Here is a 20,000-nt window from a genome sequence, read left to right on the forward strand (position 1 = left end):
ACGGTCTAATTTTTGCTGCAACGGACTTTACAATTTGACGGTTTAAATTTCGCTACAACGGACTTTACAATTTGACGGTTTAAATTTCGCTACAACGGACTTTACAATTTGACGGTTTAAATTTCGCTACAACGGACTTCACAATTTGACGGTTTAAATTTCGTTACAACAGACTTTACAATTTGACGGTTTAAATTTCGTTAAAACAGACTTTAAAATTTGACGGTTTAAATTTCGTTACAACAAGCTTGATCGATCTTTCACAAGACCCACAAACATTTCATAAAAACACCCCCGATAATATCATTCCATCAGCCCCCAGTGAGACAAAGCATGTATTCAATGTGGACGGTGGGTATTAACGGCGAAGTGGTGACATGTGAAGGAGTGCAGCACGAAGGAGGAATGCAGGTCCTCAGGTAACGCAGCGTCAAGTTTTTGCTATGAGTAGGAGGCATTAAAACACACACACACACAATAATATCCTCTTTATTTTGTTATCGCCAGGCGGTTATAACTAGACTGGGAGCAATCTCTCGTACTTAAAAAGACACATTCTTTATTAACCCACAGCAACAAACTACCTCCATTACGTTCTATTATGGCTAACGACAGACAGAAACCTTGGCCACCCTGAAGGTTAAAGAGCTGTCATTTATTGCAGATTACGACGGACGATTTTTTGAGTATTCATAAAAATCTTGTCAGCCATACGAGTGACTTCTCCAAAGACGATGTTGCCTTTACTATTCAATCTTGTTACTGCCAGTCAACCCCCTCCCCCCTTTTTTCTGGTCCTTCATAGCTAAGAGGCTAAAACTTACCTCCATTACTTCTTTAGCTCTTACGAACGCACTTGGGTATGCTATTCAGGCACAGACTATGATTTTGATGATAAAACTCTTACTGGCCACAATATTGCACGATTATTTCACTCATGTCCCTCGATTTAATAGTTTATTTATTGATCTACTAAGGTGTAGAAAAAAAAAAACTGGATGATGATGATGATTTCTTCCTTTAACGTATGCCACCGTTAGGCCCAGCAGTCCTACAGCAAAAAGATGGCGCCAAACAGCCCATGTCAACTCATTATATCTTAAACCTGACCTCCCTACTCCCCCGCTGCCACAGGTGCTGGGCGTCTCCTACGACGAAATCATGTTCGGCATGGGGGCGTTCTTCGTCGAGTTCGTGGGTCAGTATGGATACGATCGCGTCCTGTCTGTCCTCGGCCGGCACGTCAGAGATTTCCTCAATGGTAAGTTTGCACGCCTTCTATGTCTATATTTTATCTGTGCATCTGGGAGTAGTCATGGTGTAGTAGGTAGCATACTCGGCTAGCGAAGTAAGGAGTACGGTTCCTTATTTGTAACAGCTGCGAAAATGGTTCCATCAAAAAGGTGAGTGATGCAGTGTCCACAGGGCAAGACACGATATGTTGATGGTGTACCTCCTGTGCCTGGGAATGAGGTGGTTACTTATTTGTTTCGCTGTCTCTCTACACCTGTATCTCACTATCTCTCCCACACTGCCTCTATTCTAGCTTGCAATGACTGCCTCAGGTTGCACACGTCACTCACACTCCCTTACACGCCATTTACACTACCCCTCCCTCCCTCCCTTCCTGCCTGCCTCACAAAGGCCCTCCCTGCCTCCTTCACACTAGTCCTCCCTCCCTTCCTCCCTCATACTGACCCTTCCTCCTACCTTCAAACTAATTCTCCCTCTCTCCCTCGCACTACCCCTCCCTCTTTCCCTCTCACTGATCCTCCTTTCCTCCCTCCCTCCCTCCCTCACACCGATCCTCCTTCCCTCCCTCACAGTGGCCCTCCCCTCTTTTCTCCTTCTTTCACACTGGCCCGTCTCCCTTCCTCCCTCCCGCCCTCCTTCACACCACCCCTCCCTCTCTCCCCCATACAGATGCTAACTTCCTCCCTCCCTCACACCGATCCTACACCCTCCTTCCCTCCCTCACAGTAGCCCTCCCTTCCTTTCTCCTTCCCTCTACCTCCCTCTCTTCCTGCCTCCCTCACCTCGCTCCAGGTTGTGGCTCAGTTGGTCAAGGTCAACCACCTGTGTGCCTCTTCAGCCCCACGACGTCATTATTATATTCTGCTCTCTCTCTCTCTCCTTGGTTTTTGTATTCTGGACCTTACTTCTTCCCATCCTTACGTCGAAAACAAACGCAACACAATCAAATCTACATAACTCCAATGTCACTCACTTCCACGCTTCCAAAGTCACTCATTCACTCATTTCTCTGCCTCTGAAGCCACTTATTTCCGTGCTTCCAAACTCACACATTCATGAATTAAATTAGACCTCAGCGAACGTCAGGGAAAAAAACAGAAAAAAAAAAAAACGAAAAAATTCCGTTTTCATCAAGCCTTATGAACAAGCAAATCAACACTGCAACTTAATTGAAATACACACACACACACACACACACACACACACACACACACACACGGGGTCGGATTTATAAAGGCTCTGTATTTATAATGGCTACTTCCCCCAACGTTACCTCTTCACTACGATGACGGGTGTTTTTTTTTGTCACACTTTATCTTGCTACCTCCAGGCGATTTTATTCAGAACAGGTGATCTTTATTATTATTATTATTATTATTATTATTGCTTTGTTGTTGCTGTTGTTGTTGTTACTGTTATTATCATTATTATTATTATTATAGTAGTAGTAGTAGTAGTAGTAGTAGTAGTAGTAGTAGTAGTAGCAGTAGTAGTAGTAGTAGTAATAGTAGTAGTAGTAGTAGCAGCAGTAGTAGTAGTAGTAGTAGTAGTAGCAGTAGTAGTAGTAGTAGTAGTAGTAGTAGTAGTAGTAGTAGCAGCAGCAGCAGTAGTAGAAGTTATTAATGGCAATAGTAGTAGTAGTAGAATTGTTGTTGTTTTATTATTATCATTATTATTATTATTATTATTATTATTTGCTGAAGTGAAGACGTGGTTGACAGCTACCACAATTATAATCTACTTCCCGCCTTCCTAAAAGCCTATCCCACCCTTAACAAAATCGTCTGGTGGTGGCAAGAATAACACCTGAACTACATCATCGGCCTGAAAGGGTTAAGTTGAATATTAAAAACTGCTAGAAAATTATAAGAAATCTGGCACTGTATTTATAAAGGATCCTAAGCTTAAGTAGGGTATACAATTGTTTGAGTTATACTAAGTTACTAGCTGTTTTTATAAAGAATCCTAAGCTTATGGTGAATATAGGATTGCCTGAATATAAGAAATTCAGGCGGTGTATGTATAAAGAATCCTAAGATTAAGTAGGGGATAAAACTGATTATGGTTCCGAGAAATTATTAGCTGTACTTATAAAATATCCCAAGCCTGAGTGCAGTGCTGCTTAAAACCAAAAAAAATCTGGCGGTGTACTTATAAAGGATCCCAAATTTAACTTGTATATAAATCTACTTGGAAATCTATACGAAATCATTGGCGGTATTCATAAAGGATCCTAAGGTTAACTTCGGTGTAGGATTGCTTGAAACTATACGAAATCAGGGGCCGTATTTATGTAGGATCTTAAGGTTAAATTGTGCGAAAGATTGTTTGTGTATATGTCTTCATTCACGCAACTCCTACCACCTCAAAACCATATCTGTGCTAAAAATGAAAGTAATGAAATACAGTAAATACATGAAAGAAGAAAATACAATAAAAAATGAAAATGCAATAAATAAATAAGAGAAAAATACAATAAGTAAAGAAAAAAAAAAGTGAGATAATAATTACTTGCCAACGAAATTCACGTACAGCCAAACCTTACTAAGATACATTATAAATATTAATCTTGTTGCCAAATGTCGTCACTTTGGCCTCGTCTGGTTCCTCACTCTCACGTTTCGTTTGGTGATTTTTGATTGGCTTGAAGTATGCAGTCGACTGAAGCCGTTAGTCAATTTGAAAGTTTGAGCCTCCTATCCCCCTCCCCTCGTCCACCTTAACTCCTTGCAGCATTCATCAGGCATTTATAAGTTACTTGCAGGCTTCTTTATCTGATTATTTAGTCACTTTCTGGTTCTAATATTACTGCCTCCATACAAAATTAATATTATTTCTACCGGTACAACTACTACCTCAAATTTTTTAGCGGCAGAAAAAGTTCGGACACTTTTATGATATTACACACGAACAGAACACGTTACATTCTTAATTCTCTTCCTGATATGTTGCAAACCTTATTCTGGGTTTTAAGGGACAGTAGCAGCCTAGGATGTGTGTGGCTGTGTGTAAGGTGTTTAAAGTGGCAGTGTGTAAGGCAGTCAAGCGTGTGATCGATGCCCCTGACCTACGGCAGCAACCAAGGGGTGGCGGCAGGATGTTGCCACCTGCTGTACAGCCATGTTCTAGTCACCTATTATGAACAATATTATTTATCATAAAATCAGATCAACAAAACTTATTCCATTTTCATATGAAGATCATATTTCACACACACACACACACACACACACACACACACACAGATAGATAGACAGATAGATAGACAGACAGATATAGCCTATGTATATATACACACACACACACACACACACACACATATATATATATATCTATCTATCTATCTATATATATATATATACACACACACACATATATATATATATATATATATATATATATATATACACACACACACACACACGCATTTGATTAAAAAACACAACCACTATGCACACCAGCAATGAATGCTGCTATTCAAAACTAGCAAGTAATGTCAAAACTGAGTTCAGTCTTTTGTTAAAAACCAAAAGGGACCTAATCTAATCCATGCTAACCTCACCTAACTAACAACCATTCTTGCAAGCCCAGTCCCCTAACCCCCATCACTGCCACCAGGCCTGGACAACCTACACGAGTACCTCAAGTTCTCGTACCCTCGCATGAAGCCTCCGTCCTTCTTCTGTGAGAGTGAGACCAGCACGGGGATGCTGCTGCACTACCGGTCCAAGCGAAGGGGCTACGCGCACTACACCATGGGGCAGATTAAGCAGGTGAGTGGATGGTTACCAGACCACACACGCATACATACGCACAAACACATTACGCGCGCACACACACACACACACACACACACACACACACACACACACACACACACAAAGACGCGACAACACTGGGTCATAAGATAGATACTTAATTTTTGCCAAGAATATATCTTCCCACAGAATATGAGCTGCAGTACAGTATTACCATTCAGGTCCACAACTGCACTGCTTAGTGAACAGGGACAGGGGGTGACAAACTGAACCCACCAGTCTGACGGGTCCTAGAACTGAACTCGGGTCCTTCTAGTTGCGGGCTGGACGAGCTAACCAAAGCACCATCTTTCACTTCCACCCCCTCTCTTCCAACAGGTGGCGCGTCACTTCTACAAAACCGAGATGGAGATCGAACTACTGAGGGAGGAGTTCAAGTTCGACACCTCGCACGTCACATTCCAGCTCACCTTCGACAATCAGGCCTTCGCCAACCAGATCAACCTACACCTCATCCGCGAAGAGCAGTCCCTCCCGCTCAAGGGCAACATCCTATTCGAGATATTTCCCTTCGGCATCCTTTTCGGGTGGGTTATTCGGCCGAGAATCTGGTATATTAATAGTTTCCACGTACACTATTAACTTTCTCATATTTTCTGATTCGGATAATATTTTGCCGTGTTGTCAGTGATCTCGTGTTTCATGCCAATACTCAGCCTTTTCCACAATGAGCCTCACCTTCCTTCTGCGGTTTTAGAGAATAATCTTAGCACCAAATCATCCCCGTACTTACATTCCCTCCCGTCTGGCATAAGATTCTGACACTCTATCACAAGTATGTTAAGCTTGACCATCATATTCATAAAATTCTTATTGAAACTTGGAGGGAAAAGTCTTACATCAAAGGTATACGTAATAAGCCAGTTCTGAAAAACGTCCAAGAAACTAAGCTGGAGTTTCACTGTGCAAGTCGGAAGACAAAAGAGGTATAATAATAAAACTTAAAATAACTTCAAATTAGTGTTGTAACCCCTTCCCCAACCCCGCAGGCGCCACATGGGGGTGCGGTACATCGGCAACAGTCTGATGCAGATCATGCCAGACCTGGTGGGCAAAAAACTCACTGACTGGTTCGACCTGGAGAGGCCTCATGTCGACTTTATGTTCGACAGTGTAAGTACCAACGTAATATCCTGGTACGCTGGATGGATGAAGATAGGTAGATAAACAGATAGACAGACAGATTGACACATACAGATACACTGATAGATGGACAGATAGACTGATAGATAGACAGACAGATTAATAAACTGACAGACTGACAGACAGACGCATGGCTGTAAGGATATATGGAAAGATGAGTAAACATTCCAGGATGAACTCTGGGATTAGGCATTTGGAACGAAAGAAACAAACAAACAAAATTACGAACTTACATCCTCAAAAACAAGTGTCCAGAAAAAATGCAGAAAAAAAAATCTTAAGTTATCCATTGAGCTGAAAAATTCTCTCGCGCTTGACTTGATGTGTTTTCGAGAGAGAGAGAGAGAGAGAGAGAGAGAGAGAGAGAGAGAGAGAGAGAGAAACTATAAAAGAACAATGGATGAGATACAGAAGGCAGAGGGTGAAAAGACAGAGAAAATTAGTAATAAATGATTAAAGTGACCCAGAGGAAGAGGATGAGGAAGAGGGAGAGGAGGAAGAGGAAGAAGAGGAGAAAGAGAAAGAGGAGGAAGTAACTGGTTTGAAATTATGGGGAATACTGTGCACGACGATGGCAGCGGTAATCTCTCTCTCTCTCTCTCTCTCTCCAATCATTCTTCCTTTTCTCTTTCATTTCTTCCCTCCTCTTCCCCCCCCCCATTCACTCCCCTCTCTTTCTTTTCAGCTATCCTCTTCTCTCTCTCTCTCTCTCTCTCTCTCTCTCTCTCTCTCTCTCTCTCTCTCTCTCTCTCTCTCTCTCTCATAACCAGGAGGTCTCAGGGAAGTCATTAAACACAAGAGCCTTCACAATACGATTTCCACTAAACCATGTAGCCTAACTTTATATATCACTACAATCGTCTTGACAAAACCTAATCTATCGCATCCTAACTTAAAACAGACACTACTACAATACTCAGCTCCACATATAACCTACCCTAACTTGCATTATATACACTACACATACAATACACACACTACAATACAGCATAACGTTCCTTAATACTGCTCAATAAAACTAGGTTACACATGGCACAAAGCAATCAAACCTAACTTGTACTTTATAATACTAATCTACTCACGCGACGAATTAACCTAACCTAACCTAACCTAACTTGACCTTTCCTTACCTACCCTGACCTGACCCAATCTACTTCCCACTACAAAATAAGGTCAGATCTAAGACACTTTCCTTTATTGTTATTTCTCTACTTCTTTATTAAAAAAAACTTGTCATAACTCCTCTCTCGTAAATCCTCCCTTTCCTCCTCCTAGTAAATTTCTTCATTCTTTCCTCCATCGTAAACTCGAATGAATTCTCTCTCTCTCTCTCTCTCTCTCTCTCTCTCTCTCTCTCGCTTTATCGTATTACTCTTTTTACATTACTCTCGCTTTTCTCTCTTTTCCAGACACTCTCTCTCCACTCTTTCCCTATTCCCTTCCATTCTCTTCCTTCACTTTCCCTATATTTCTCTCTCTCTCTCTCGCTCTCTCACTCCCTCTCTCTCTCTCTCTCTCCTTCCCCAGCTCTTCCCTAATACTATTATCTCTCCCTCTTTTCCATTACCTTCTCCCTTAACATTTTCCATATTTTCCTCATCCTCTTCATTATTCTTGCCCTTCCCTCATACGATCCTTTTCCCCTTTACAATCTTCCTTATCCCTAATATTTTCCCTCCTCTCCTTATTCTCTTCCCACCATTTGCAGAGCCTACTTCAAGGGTGACTCTGAAAAAAAGGGATTCTTTAACGGAACATGCCTAACCACTGAATAACCTCACCTCCTCCCATCACATTATTTTATCTGCTTTCTTCTCACTCTCACTCAGTCTCACTCTTTCATCGTCATAATTATGTTCTTGTACACATCCTCATCATTCTTCACTTCTTACTTAAGCTCCCTCTTACCTCCTTCACATTTCACCTCTGTCTCTCTCTCTCTACCTACCTATCTTCCTATATGACTCTGCTTCACACTACTCTTCCTTTTTGTCAAGAGAGAAGACCTCTCCTTCAAATTACTACGCCTTCCCCTACCTCACTCTTACATCCCTTCTTGTGGTCACCTTCACTCTGCCATATTACTGTCTTTCACCGTCACTCCTGTCATTCTCTTACTGTCACTTTCCTGTCATTCTCTTTCATCGTCACTTTCCTGTCCTTCACTCTTACCGTCACTTTCCTGTGTTTCTGTCTCTCACCGTCACTCGTCATTCTCTTTCACCGTCACTTTCCTGTCATTTTCTTTCACCGTTACTTTCTCTCTCACCGTCACTTTCCTGTCATTCTCTCTCACCGTCACTTTCCACGTCACATTTCCCCCTCTCCCTGTTGCTCACTTTTCTCTATGCTACCCAAGGGACCCCCAGCCACTTTCAGCTCACTACCCTCTTAACCACATCTGCCCAGCAATTCCACTTACATAACCTGACCACTTAAATGCGATGAGGTAAATTTTTTTCCACTTAATTCTTGTTATTTTTAGATGTGTGTGTGTGTGTGTGTGTGTGTGTGTGTGTGTAAGAAAGAGAGAGAGAGAGAGAGAGAGAGATGAACGATCAATATAAACAGATAGACTAAACGTCCACAGACCGAAAGGCAGGACTATAATAAGTTGGTATATATAGGCAGGTAGATAGACAAGTGGACAGACGGATTAGTTGGATACACAAACGCAAAGAAAAACTGACAGATAAACAGAGACGGACAGATAAACAGGTAGACAGATAGATAAACAGGTAGAGATAGATAAACAGACAGACAGGCATATAAGTAGATAGATACAAATACAGAAAGTCCGATAGATGGAGTTCCCCTTCCCTCTTCTATACCCTCCCCGCCTCCAGAGATGCCCCATTTATTTTCCCCATCATCACCAGTTTATCCTATTCTCTTTCCATCTTCCTTCCCCATCATTTTCCTGGCCTTGCCTTTCTTCGTCTTCCCTTTGCGTTAATTTCAGCTTCTACCTTATTTCTATCTCTCTTCGTGTTTGCCTTTTCCTCCTTGTTGTGTTTTTGTTCATATATTTCATTCTTTTTCACTTCCCATTCTTGGCAAAACTAGCATCATTTCTCTTTCTCTCTCTCTCTCTCTCACACACACACACACACACACACACACACACACACACGCACACTGGTGCAGTGGTAACGCTTTCGCTTGCCAACTGGTGGACGGGAGTTCGCGCCTCGCTCAGGTTGCGAAAAGTTTCACTGACGAAGTGGGTGGTTACTGTCCCCCTTGGGCAAGGGGACGGGTGTGTGCGTGTGTGAAGGTCACAGCCTTGCCCTTAGATCGGACTATATGAGCTCTCAGCTCCCTTCCGAGAGGGCAAAAGCTGACGATCACGACCATCAAGTGATCCTGACCGACCAGGTGAATTACACACACACACACACTCATTTTTCCACTATCAACGTGAACAGTTTCATTTCAGAATACGGTCTCTCTCTCTCTCTCTCACACACACACATCACCCTGCCGCCCCCAGATCCTGCGTCGCACCAACAACATCTTCGAGTTGGTGACGATCGAAACAGTGGTGCTCAACAAGGACAAGCAAGATGTGGATATTCACGGCGACATATTACAGCAGGAAGACGAGGATATTGTTGATAAGGCATTCAGGCTCAAGGGTAAGACGGGGGGCTTTATTCCTTATTTTAGGGTGCTTTATTCCTTATTTTAGGGTTAAGACGGTGCTTTATTCCTTATTTTAGGGTTAAGACGGTGTTTTATTCCTTATTTTAGGGTTAAGACGGTGCTTTATTCCTTATTTTAGGGTTAAGACGGTGTTTTATTCCTTATTTTAGGGTTAAGACGGTGCTTTATTCCTTATTTTAGGGTTAAGACGGGGCTTTATTCCCTATTTTAGGGTTAAGACGGGGCTTTATTCCTTATTTTTTAGTTCGAGGGTAACATGGTACTTTATTTCTTATCTTTATTTTCATTTATTTATTTAGCCTTTTCTTTATTTTTAACGGCATGAACGTGTATAGTAGAGGTGACTGTCCAAGATGAATATACATGTACATACATACATAAAAAAATATATATATAATACATACATACATACTGTACATACTCACATAAACACATACATACACAGACACATACACACAAAAAATACATACATGGAGATAAATAATCGTAAATACATAAATACACGCCGGTACGAGTACATACACACATACAACCATGCATACATAAGTACATACATACATATACACACACAAGCATACATAAATACAGATAAACAGTCATACATAAAATCATACATAAATACATCCATACACACATACAACCATAAATACGTACACACATACATACACATACATGCAGGTAAGCACGGCATGTTTTCAGGCTACGGGAGAAGGGGACACGCACATGAAATGGGAGGGAGGAGCATTTTATATCCTTCATCTCCTCATTCCCCTCCTTCTCAACACCTTTATCGTTCCTTCTCCTCTATAACCCCTCCTCTCTCTCTCTCTAATCCTCTTCTCTCTCCCCCCAGGCCAGATGATCTACATGGAGGAGTGGAAAATGATCCTGTTCCTCTGCACGCCCGTCATGAAGGACTTGGATTCTCTCATCTTCTCAGGCCTCTTTATCAACGATCTCTCTATGCACGACTTCTCAAGGTACGGCACGAGGATGGGTAGATAGGTAGACACAGAACAGATAGATAAACAGGCTGATAGATGCAGATAGAGAGAGGGATAGAGACAGATACATATAGATAGGCAGATTGGCAGATAGACAGACTGACATGGATGGAAGGGTGGATTGGGTGGGTGGGTGGATGGATGGATAATTAGACAGAAAGATAGAAGGAGAAATGCATATGGTTAAAAACTTAGATTAGTAGATAAACAGATAAAGCCAGAGAGAAAGAGAGAGAGAGAGAGAGACGCGGGAACAAATAAAACAATAAAGACGACATGTAGACAGGCAGTTAACCCCTTCAGTACGATAACATTTTGTCTGCTTTACTCTGACTCCTCTTCCCCTCGATCCCCTCCTAACCCCTCACTCTCCCCCAACAAAGACGTCCCATACAGGCGGGTATGCAACAGTTGGTGGAGCTGAACACGGCATTGGAACAAGAGCAACAATCCTCCCTTTCTCCCTTTCTCGTATCGCTTTCCTTCCTTTATCCATAACTCCTCTCTTCACTCATCTCTCCATCCCCTTCTATTCCTCCTCCTCCTCCTCCTCCTTTCCTTTTCTCATCTATCCATCAGCTCCTCTATTCAGTCTCTTCTCCATTCTCTCCTAATCCCTCCCTCTCTCTTCCCTTTCTCTCCATCAGCTTCTCTTTTCAGTCTTCTCTCCATTCCCTCATAATCCATCCCTTTCTCTTCCCCCCATCTCTTCCCTGCTAACCCCTCATTCTTCCCTCCACAGAGACCTCATGCTTGCGGGCACACAGCAGTCCGTAGAGCTCAACCTGGCTTTAGAGCAGGAGCAGCACAAGAGCAAGAAGCTGGAGGAGAGCATGAAGAAGCTGGACGAGGAGATGAGACGCACGGACGAACTTCTCTACCAGATGATTCCCATGCAGGTGGCTCAGAGGCTTCGCAAAGGAGAGAACCCGGTGGACACGTGTGAGGTTAGTGGCTGGAGGTTAGGTGTGTGTGTGTGTGTGTGTGTGTGTGTGTGTGTGTGTGTGTGTGTGTGTGTGTGTGTGTGTGTGTGTGTGTGTGTGTGTGTGTGTGAGGTGAGGTTAGTGTGTATGCGTGACGTTAATATGTAAGGCTGTGGGTTAGGTGTGGTCAGTTATTACTAGAAGGGGAAAACTTGCTGGAACTCATGAGGTTAGTGGTTAGTGGGGTGTGAGGTTGAGGTTAGTGGTGTAGGGGGGTTAGAGGGTTAGGTTAGTGTGTGTGGCTGGGGGTTTGGTGCGGTAAGTGGGTTGGAGGTGGTTGGTGTTTTCGTGATGGTCATATGTCGGTATGGAAAGCCCAGCTGACATGTGGTAGGTCAGTGCAGGATTGTGGTTAGGTCAGGCTGGGTTAGAATGTTGTGAGAGTTGGTATGTGGTTGGGGAATGTTAGAGTGGTGAGTTAGAGAGGGTATGGTTGTTGGTTTGGTGTGGTTAGTAAGGTAAGTGAGAGAGTGTGAGAATGATGGTTTGGTGAGACTAGTAAAATGCGGAATAAACAACGTCGAAGGTAACAAGGCAGGTAATTACAGGTCAATCGTTCGTTAGTATTGTGTTGCTAAGGTATATATATCAAGAGTTTCACGCTTTTCTGCAAACTAGAGGTGGGGAGTCAGGTGGTTAAGTGGCGTTGTGTCGTTAGCAGATGTAATTGTAATATAATTTCTTTAAGAGGCCAGTTAGGCACCAATTTTCACAGAGCTAGAACAAATTTAGATACGTTACCAGAGTTTGCAAAAATAGCTCCGGTTAATTTAGCTTCGTCGGCTGGTGAAGTGGCTATCATCGCTCACCTGCAAGGTTGCACGGAGGAACACACACACACACACACACACACACACACACACACACACACACACACACACACACACACACACACACACACACACACACACAAAGAAAAGAAACTGGATTTCTGGGAGACTATAATTTCCAGAACAATTATCAGCGAAAAGATAAGGTCACACGTCGTAAACTTTAGTAGCTTCCTTTTGATGACCTTCTTTGTTTTTGTTCTCGCTCAGATGATTTAATTCCTCTTAGTAAATAAATCTCATACTGAAGACGTCAATAAGGGATATATCTAACCCTTCCAGCACAGCATGTCTCTCCTGAGGTATATTTCTGGGCGATAATTATATTTTTCTGAAGCTCTAATAAAGACGGTATTATATTCTAGGGATTAACGGCTTCTCTCACTCATCATAGGTTAGTGTGAGGGTAAACAAAATTATATAAAAAACGAAAATAATGAAAAAAAGCAGACCTAAATTAGCAGCCACAGATCCGGCGACCACATTCATTCATTCATTTATTTATACATTTATTTTTTTATTAATTTCTTTGTTGGTACGAGCATAGTTCTTAAATTTTGTGCCTGCTACCCACACACCACTTTAATCACCTTTAAAAGGACCTCTCCAAATGAGGGGAGTAATAATATTCCCATTAATTTCCTTACGTATGATCATTTCCTTTTCTAATTCTTGCTCCGACTCGACGAATTTAACACTTGAAATTCGATGACGCCCCTATTCTTATTTCTTCATCGTGACGTATTTGTTCTTATTTCTTCTTCGTGACGTATTTATTCTTATTTCTTCTTCGTGACGTATTTATTCCCATTTCTTCTTCCACCAGACGATTTTATTCAGCTACAGGACACACCTCTAGTAATGGATGGGTTAATGAAACCTCCCCTTCCAAAATTCTTTCCAAAGATGAAAAAAAATCATCTGCAGATAGCAAGAACAAACAGAAAAATAAAAAAATCGCCAGAAACGTCAAAGAAAATCCAAAAATTGCAAATCTAAAATGCAAGAAAATACGTCATAAACGCACAAGACATACGTCCGGAAAAAATACAAAACTAAATGCATAAAATACATCAGAAAAAATACAAAAAAACAAAACTAAAATGCAAAAAATGTCAGAAAATTTACAATACAAAATAATACGCCAACAAATTAAAGAAGTAAAAAAATACAAAACAGAAAAATAAAATAAAAAATACGTCAGACAAAATACAAATACGTCAAAAATACAGAACAAATACTGAAATAAAAAACATTACAAAAATACGTCAGAAAAAAATATAAAAAATACGTCAATAAATACAGAAATACGAAACATTACAAAAATACGTCTGAAATACAAAAAAGTCAAAAATACAGAAGAAATATACAAAAATACAAAATTTCATTACAAAAAATGTCAGAAAAAATACATCACGACACTGGAGAAAGAGAGAGAGAGAGAGAGAGGGAGAGAGAGAGAGAGTAAAGCAACTGGCTTCCACAAGAGGCAGAGATTACCTTTTTTTTTCTTTCTTTCCTTGCCGCGTTAATAATACTAAAACTCAGGGTATATAATTTTAGCGTAAAGACAACATCATTATACCGTTTTATCGTCCTTTCCCTCACACCAACACACTCATATTAGCCACTTCTCCACAAGGACCTCATTTTTTTAGCTCTTCCGTAGCTCTGTTCATATCTCGGTTTATATTTTCACTCATATCTCTCTCCGTAGTTCTGTTCATATCTTCACTCATAACTCCATTCATATCTCTGTTTCTCTCGCTGCTCATATCTTCATTCATATCTCTCTTCATAGCTCTGTTCATATCTTCATTCATTTCTCTTCATTTTTCCATTCATACTTCGATTCATATCTTCATTCATTTCTATTCATTTTTCCATTCATATCTCGTTCATATCCCTATTCATATCTTCATTCATATTTCTATTCATATCTTCAATCATTTCATCGTTCAAATCTCTTCATATCCCCATTCATATCTTGATTCATCTCTCCAGTTATATCTCCAGACGATTTTATTGAGTTTTAGAGAGGCTTTTCGAACTAGAGGGGTTAGATACAGACTTCATTAACCCATTCACTGCTATAGTTTTTCTACGAGAAAAAAAACCGTCCGGAAGCAAAATCGTCTGGAAGCAAAAAATCGTCTGGAAGCAAAAAATCGCCTGGAGATAATATCGTCTGAAGCAAAAAAAAATCGTCTGAAAGCAAAAAATCATCTGGAAGCAAAAAAAATCGTCTGGAAGCAAAAAATCGTCAGGAAGCAGGAAGTGTCCTTGGGCTAAAGAGGCTGATAATTCTGCAATTACGATTTTTTTCCACCTCAGTCTGGCCTCCCTCAGACGGTTTTTTTTAGTTTACGAGAGACATTAAGTAGAGAAGGAGGTAAATAACAAGCTTCATAAACCTGTTAACTATGACAGAGCTTTTTCCTATTATTATTTTTTAGTTATTTTTTCTTTTCTCTAAGTTTTTCAATTTTTCTCTATTTTCTCTAGGTCTCATTATTATTATTTTATCAACTCTTATTATCTTCTCTATTTATTACATATTTCAACTAATCTCTACTGTTTTTTTTTTCTTTATTTTCTCGTTATTATTATTTTTTCTAGTTTTTTTTTTTCTATTTTCTCCATTACCCTTTCACTGTGACGGGGTTAATTTTTCTCCACAGCCTCAATAACCACGCTGCCACAAAACACAGCCTCCTCATCACCAACGTTATTACACATTATTACCTCCTCACAACCTCTTCTCCACATACCTTCACCATAACAAACCCACAAGTGCCCTTCTTCACACTCCCACGCAGCAGCACGTCATATTCCGGTTATATTGACTTCTCCGTCATATTCACACCTCCGTCATATTCCTTTGATTTTCACACATTTACTTGCTACCTACACAACCTAATATCGATCCTTCTCTACGAATATGCCATGGTTACCCCTCCCAAACTCCCAAAGAGGTTATAAGATCGTTTATAAATACGGGCACAGCTTCCCGCCCCTGCCTTGTTTTCACGACCACCAGCAGAGTTATTGCGCAAGTTTCCTCGTTAGGGTGTGCTCAGAGGGGTAGGAAAAAAGGGGGAATGCTGGTGCGAGGGGGAAGAAGGGGAGGGAGTCGGAGTGGTTTGGGGAAGAGGATAGCAAATTGAGGGCTCTGGAGGGATACTGGTGGTTTAGCTTGGGATTGGAGGGGATTGTTTGTGTGAGAGGGATTGGGGAAGTGTTGAAGGGAGGAGAGAGAGGGAAGGAGTGGGGAATGGTTTTGAAGGGGGTGGTGTGAGATGGGGGGGAGAAAAATTGGGGGTGTTTGGAGTGAGTAACTGCCTTCATGGTTCGTTTGTGGGTTGATGATGATATTTGTATATTTATTTATTTATTTAACGTGGGATGGTATGAGGATGACTCGGGGAGTGGGGAGGGAGGGAGGGGGGTTATTTTGTGAAGGTGGTGTGGGAAAAGGGAGAGATTTAAAGAGTCTAGGTGGGGTAAGTGTGACATTGTAGTCTGGTACTAGAAGGCATGCTTGTGTGTGTGTGTGTGTGTGTGTGTGTGTGTGTGTGTGTGTGTGTGTGTGTGTGTGTGTGTGTGTGTGTGTGTGTGTGTGTGTGTGTGTGTGTGTGTGTGTGTGTGTGTGTGTGTGTGTGTGTGTGTGTCGTTATCGCTATTATCTGATGAGTAACTCCGTAATGCCTCTAAACCCATGCACATACCTCATTATGGCTGATTTGACTTTCATCGTTATCATCTCTAGATGTTCGAGTACCATCCCTATTACTCATCACCAGACTTCTATCTTCCTTTCATCTAATTCCTTTCCTGATTCATTCATAATCTTATTCACCCCTCAATCCTTTAGTCAGCCTCTTAATCCATCTGTCAACCCATCCATCCACAATCACATCCAACTATTTCATCTTTTTTGTCTTATTCATCGACCGACTCATTCGTATTCATAATCTTCAAGTTATTCATCCGTCTGTCCCTTATACCTGGCCGTCTATCTATCCACCTGTCCACCCATCAATCAGTCTATCCATCCATTCCTCCATCCTTCCATCTATCCCTGCAGCCACGTGTCCACCCAGGCGCAAAATGTCCACTCTTCCCCTCCTATTTTACGCTATGATTCCGCCCGTTCCTCATGGTTTTCAAGTCTTTCATTCTCTCTCTCTCTCTCTCTCTCCCCTTCCTTTACCATCGTATTCCCCTTCACCCCTCTTCCCTTTCTCTGTCTTCTCATTTTTTTTCTCTCTCTCTCTTTCCTTTCTCTCTCTCTCTTTATCCCTACACCTTCCCCCCTTCCTAATCCCTCTTCAACCATCCTTCCCTCTAATATCTCCTTTTCTCCTCTCTCTAACCCTCCTCCTTCTCCCAGTCTCTCCCCCTTTCATACCTCCACCTCCCTCCTCCCTAACCCCTCTCCAACCATCCTTCCCTCCAACATCTCCTCTTCTCTCCCACTCTAACTCTCCTCCTCCTCCTTCTCCTCCCAGACGTTCGAGAGTGTGACCATCCTTTTCTCCGACGTGGTAACCTTCACAGAGATCTGCAGCCGCATCACCCCCATGGAAGTGGTCTCCATGCTCAACGCCATGTATTCCATCTTTGACAAGCTCACGGAGAAGCACAAGGTCTATAAGGTAAGGCAGGAGGATGATTTTTTTTTTTTTTTTTTTTTAAGGTGGAGGCAGGATTTTTTTTTTATCTGTAAGGTGAGGGAGCCAGTTTTTTTTCTTCTATCAGGTAAGGAGGCAGGATTTTTTTTTTTTTGGGGGGGGGGGGGTCTGGTAGATGAGAGAGCCAGGATTTTTTTTTTTTTTCTATCAGGTAGGGAGGCAGGATTATCTTTGGGGGCGGTCTATGGGTTGAGGGAGGCAGGGTATTTTTTGTTTTTTGGTCTACAAGTTGAGGGAGCCAGGAATTTTTTTTTCTATTATGTGGGGAGGCGGGATTTTTTTTTTTTTTTTTTTTTTCTAGGGTGTGTGAGGCAGGACATAGATATTTTAATTTTCTGACTCTCTCCGTCACTTCAGCAATACATATTTTAAGGTGAATGGTCTTATAAAGTTGGGCTGGATAAAGTGTTTGAGTAAAGTTTTTTTCTCTTTTTTTCCCGGGGACATCGGTGATACATTAAATAAAAAAAAGTGAAGTTGGTAAATAAACAATTAATATATAAAAACAGACAGATAAATAGATAAACTGACAGAGAGCTCACAGAGAAGCACAAGGTGTATAACAGTATTACTTATAAATAACGAAATAAATAAATATGCATGGAGAGACAAATAGGTAGATAAAGAGACAGGCAGACAGATACATCCATATACAAACAGACAGAAAGACAGAGAAACAGCCAGCCAAACAGACAGACAGATAAAGACAGACAGATAGACAGATACTCGTATATGGATTGAGATATATATACTGACAAACAGGCAGATAATAAGACAGACGAACAGCAGACAGACAGATAGCCAGACAGACGGAAAGACAGATATTGGGGGTATTGGATATTAATCGTGCATCCATTTCAATGTGTGTGTGTGTGTGTGTGTGTGTGTGTGTGTGTGTGTGTGTGTGTGTGTGTGTGTGTGTGTGTGTGTGTGTGTGTGTGTGAGTAAACTGGGAGTGTGTCGTCCTGTCTCGGCTACCCCCCTACATCTTCTCTGTCATCCTGGAATTTTCTAACGACCTAGTTAATGCAATAACAATAAAGAAGAAACAGAACAACTATGAAAATAATCTAACAGACCCTTTGGAACGATAATATGGGCAGGAAAATGATGATGATGATGATGATGACTGACAACTACATAACCTTTCACTATGATTTGGCCTAAAACTGCCATCTCCCCTCCAGTGAGTGGTAACAAGAGATTAACAATACACCTTGATGTTAGTCACGAAGCAGTGCTATGGAAAGGATACAGAGCCTCAGTATTGTCTTATTCTGTCACTAAGCTTCATGAAATAAGCTGCAGCAGGAAAAAAATCTGGGCCAAGTTAAAGAAGTGTAATAATAATAATAATAATAATAATAATAATAATAATTATAATAATAATAATAATAATAACAACAATGACGATTTATAAGAAAGGCAACTACAAAATAAACCGCAGACCAAGAAAAATATAGGCGATAAAGCTAATGATGCCCAGGATAAGGATAATTGAGAAATACCGGTAATACAGGGCAGAAATTGGGATAAATAGGGAGATAACGATAATATAGTTACGATGCCCCGATAAACGAGGATAATTAGGGGAAGAAAACGATAATAAAGGGAATAAAACGATAATAATGGGATGAAAACGATAATAAACGAAAAAATAAAAATATGATTCAAAACATAACGATAATACTGGAAATAAAAAACGAAAATAAACGAAAATAAAGGAAGAAAACAGGGCTGACGGGAGGGGGAGGGTTGCCAGGCAGTGTTCTACGGGTCAGGAATCTTGAGAATCGTAAACAAGACGGGGTTAAGAAGGACAGATGCCAGCCGGAGACCAGTTCCTTCACAACGAGATATCCCCTGTAAGCAGATTTTCAAAAGAAAGGAAGTATACTACAAAGACGCTAATATATATACCCTTCTGTTTCTATTTTCCAGATTCACAGCAGACACTAATATACATATACTGTTTCTTACCGCGCAAGGTGAAAGAAAACAATTAGGGTTCACAGCAGGACACTAACATACATATCGGTATTGTTTTTACTGTGCAGGTTGAGAGAAAAAATTAAAGTTTACAGCAACACACTGATGCTGTTTGTATGATGCAGATTCACAGCAAAGACACTAAAATATATTGCTTCTACTGCGCGGGATTCGAGGGGAAAAAAAATAAGGTTTACAGCAATGCAAAAAAGAGGATAATACTGCAAAAAAAGGGCTAATACTGCAAAAAGAGGCTAATACTGTTTCTATACTGCAGGTGGAGACGATAGGGGACGCGTACATGGTGGTGGCAGGGGCTCCGGAGAGACAGGCCAACCACGGGGAGATGGTGTGCAACATGGCTTTGGATATGGTGGAGGCCATTACGGAACTCACCGACCCTTCTACAGGTATTATTGCACTATCACTACAAACACACACACACACACACTTAACGAAACACATTATACATACATACGCACTCATATTTTCATACACTCACGGAACTACTCACAAAATCACTTATGACTACTGTAATAACTATACAAAAAAAATTCTCACAAAAAAAAGAAAACACTACGATATATTCTTAGAACCTCTCAAAAGAACCCTGACGTAA

At 41.1% G+C, this 20,000-nt stretch overlaps 1 protein-coding gene across 1 annotated transcript in view; it reads left to right on the forward strand.

Moving 5' to 3' along the window:
• The window catches only part of LOC145406346 (soluble guanylate cyclase 88E-like), a 240,157-nt gene that overhangs the window by 169,474 nt on the left and 50,683 nt on the right, over positions 1-20,000 (forward strand). Inside the window, exons 3-11 of the mRNA XM_080277507.1 lie at positions 1,135-1,261; positions 4,873-5,027; positions 5,391-5,599; positions 6,062-6,185; positions 9,709-9,853; positions 10,735-10,861; positions 11,628-11,832; positions 17,210-17,356; positions 19,659-19,791. Coding sequence (XP_080133633.1) covers positions 1,135-1,261; positions 4,873-5,027; positions 5,391-5,599; positions 6,062-6,185; positions 9,709-9,853; positions 10,735-10,861; positions 11,628-11,832; positions 17,210-17,356; positions 19,659-19,791 — 1,372 coding nt within the window. The remainder of the gene's footprint in view (positions 1-1,134; positions 1,262-4,872; positions 5,028-5,390; positions 5,600-6,061; positions 6,186-9,708; positions 9,854-10,734; positions 10,862-11,627; positions 11,833-17,209; positions 17,357-19,658; positions 19,792-20,000) is intronic.

The sequence above is a fragment of the Coenobita brevimanus genome, chromosome 70 (genome assembly GCF_032717465.1).
Source record: "Coenobita brevimanus isolate Jiangsu-jjx chromosome 70, ASM3271746v2, whole genome shotgun sequence".
Lineage (NCBI taxonomy): Eukaryota > Metazoa > Arthropoda > Malacostraca > Decapoda > Coenobitidae > Coenobita > Coenobita brevimanus.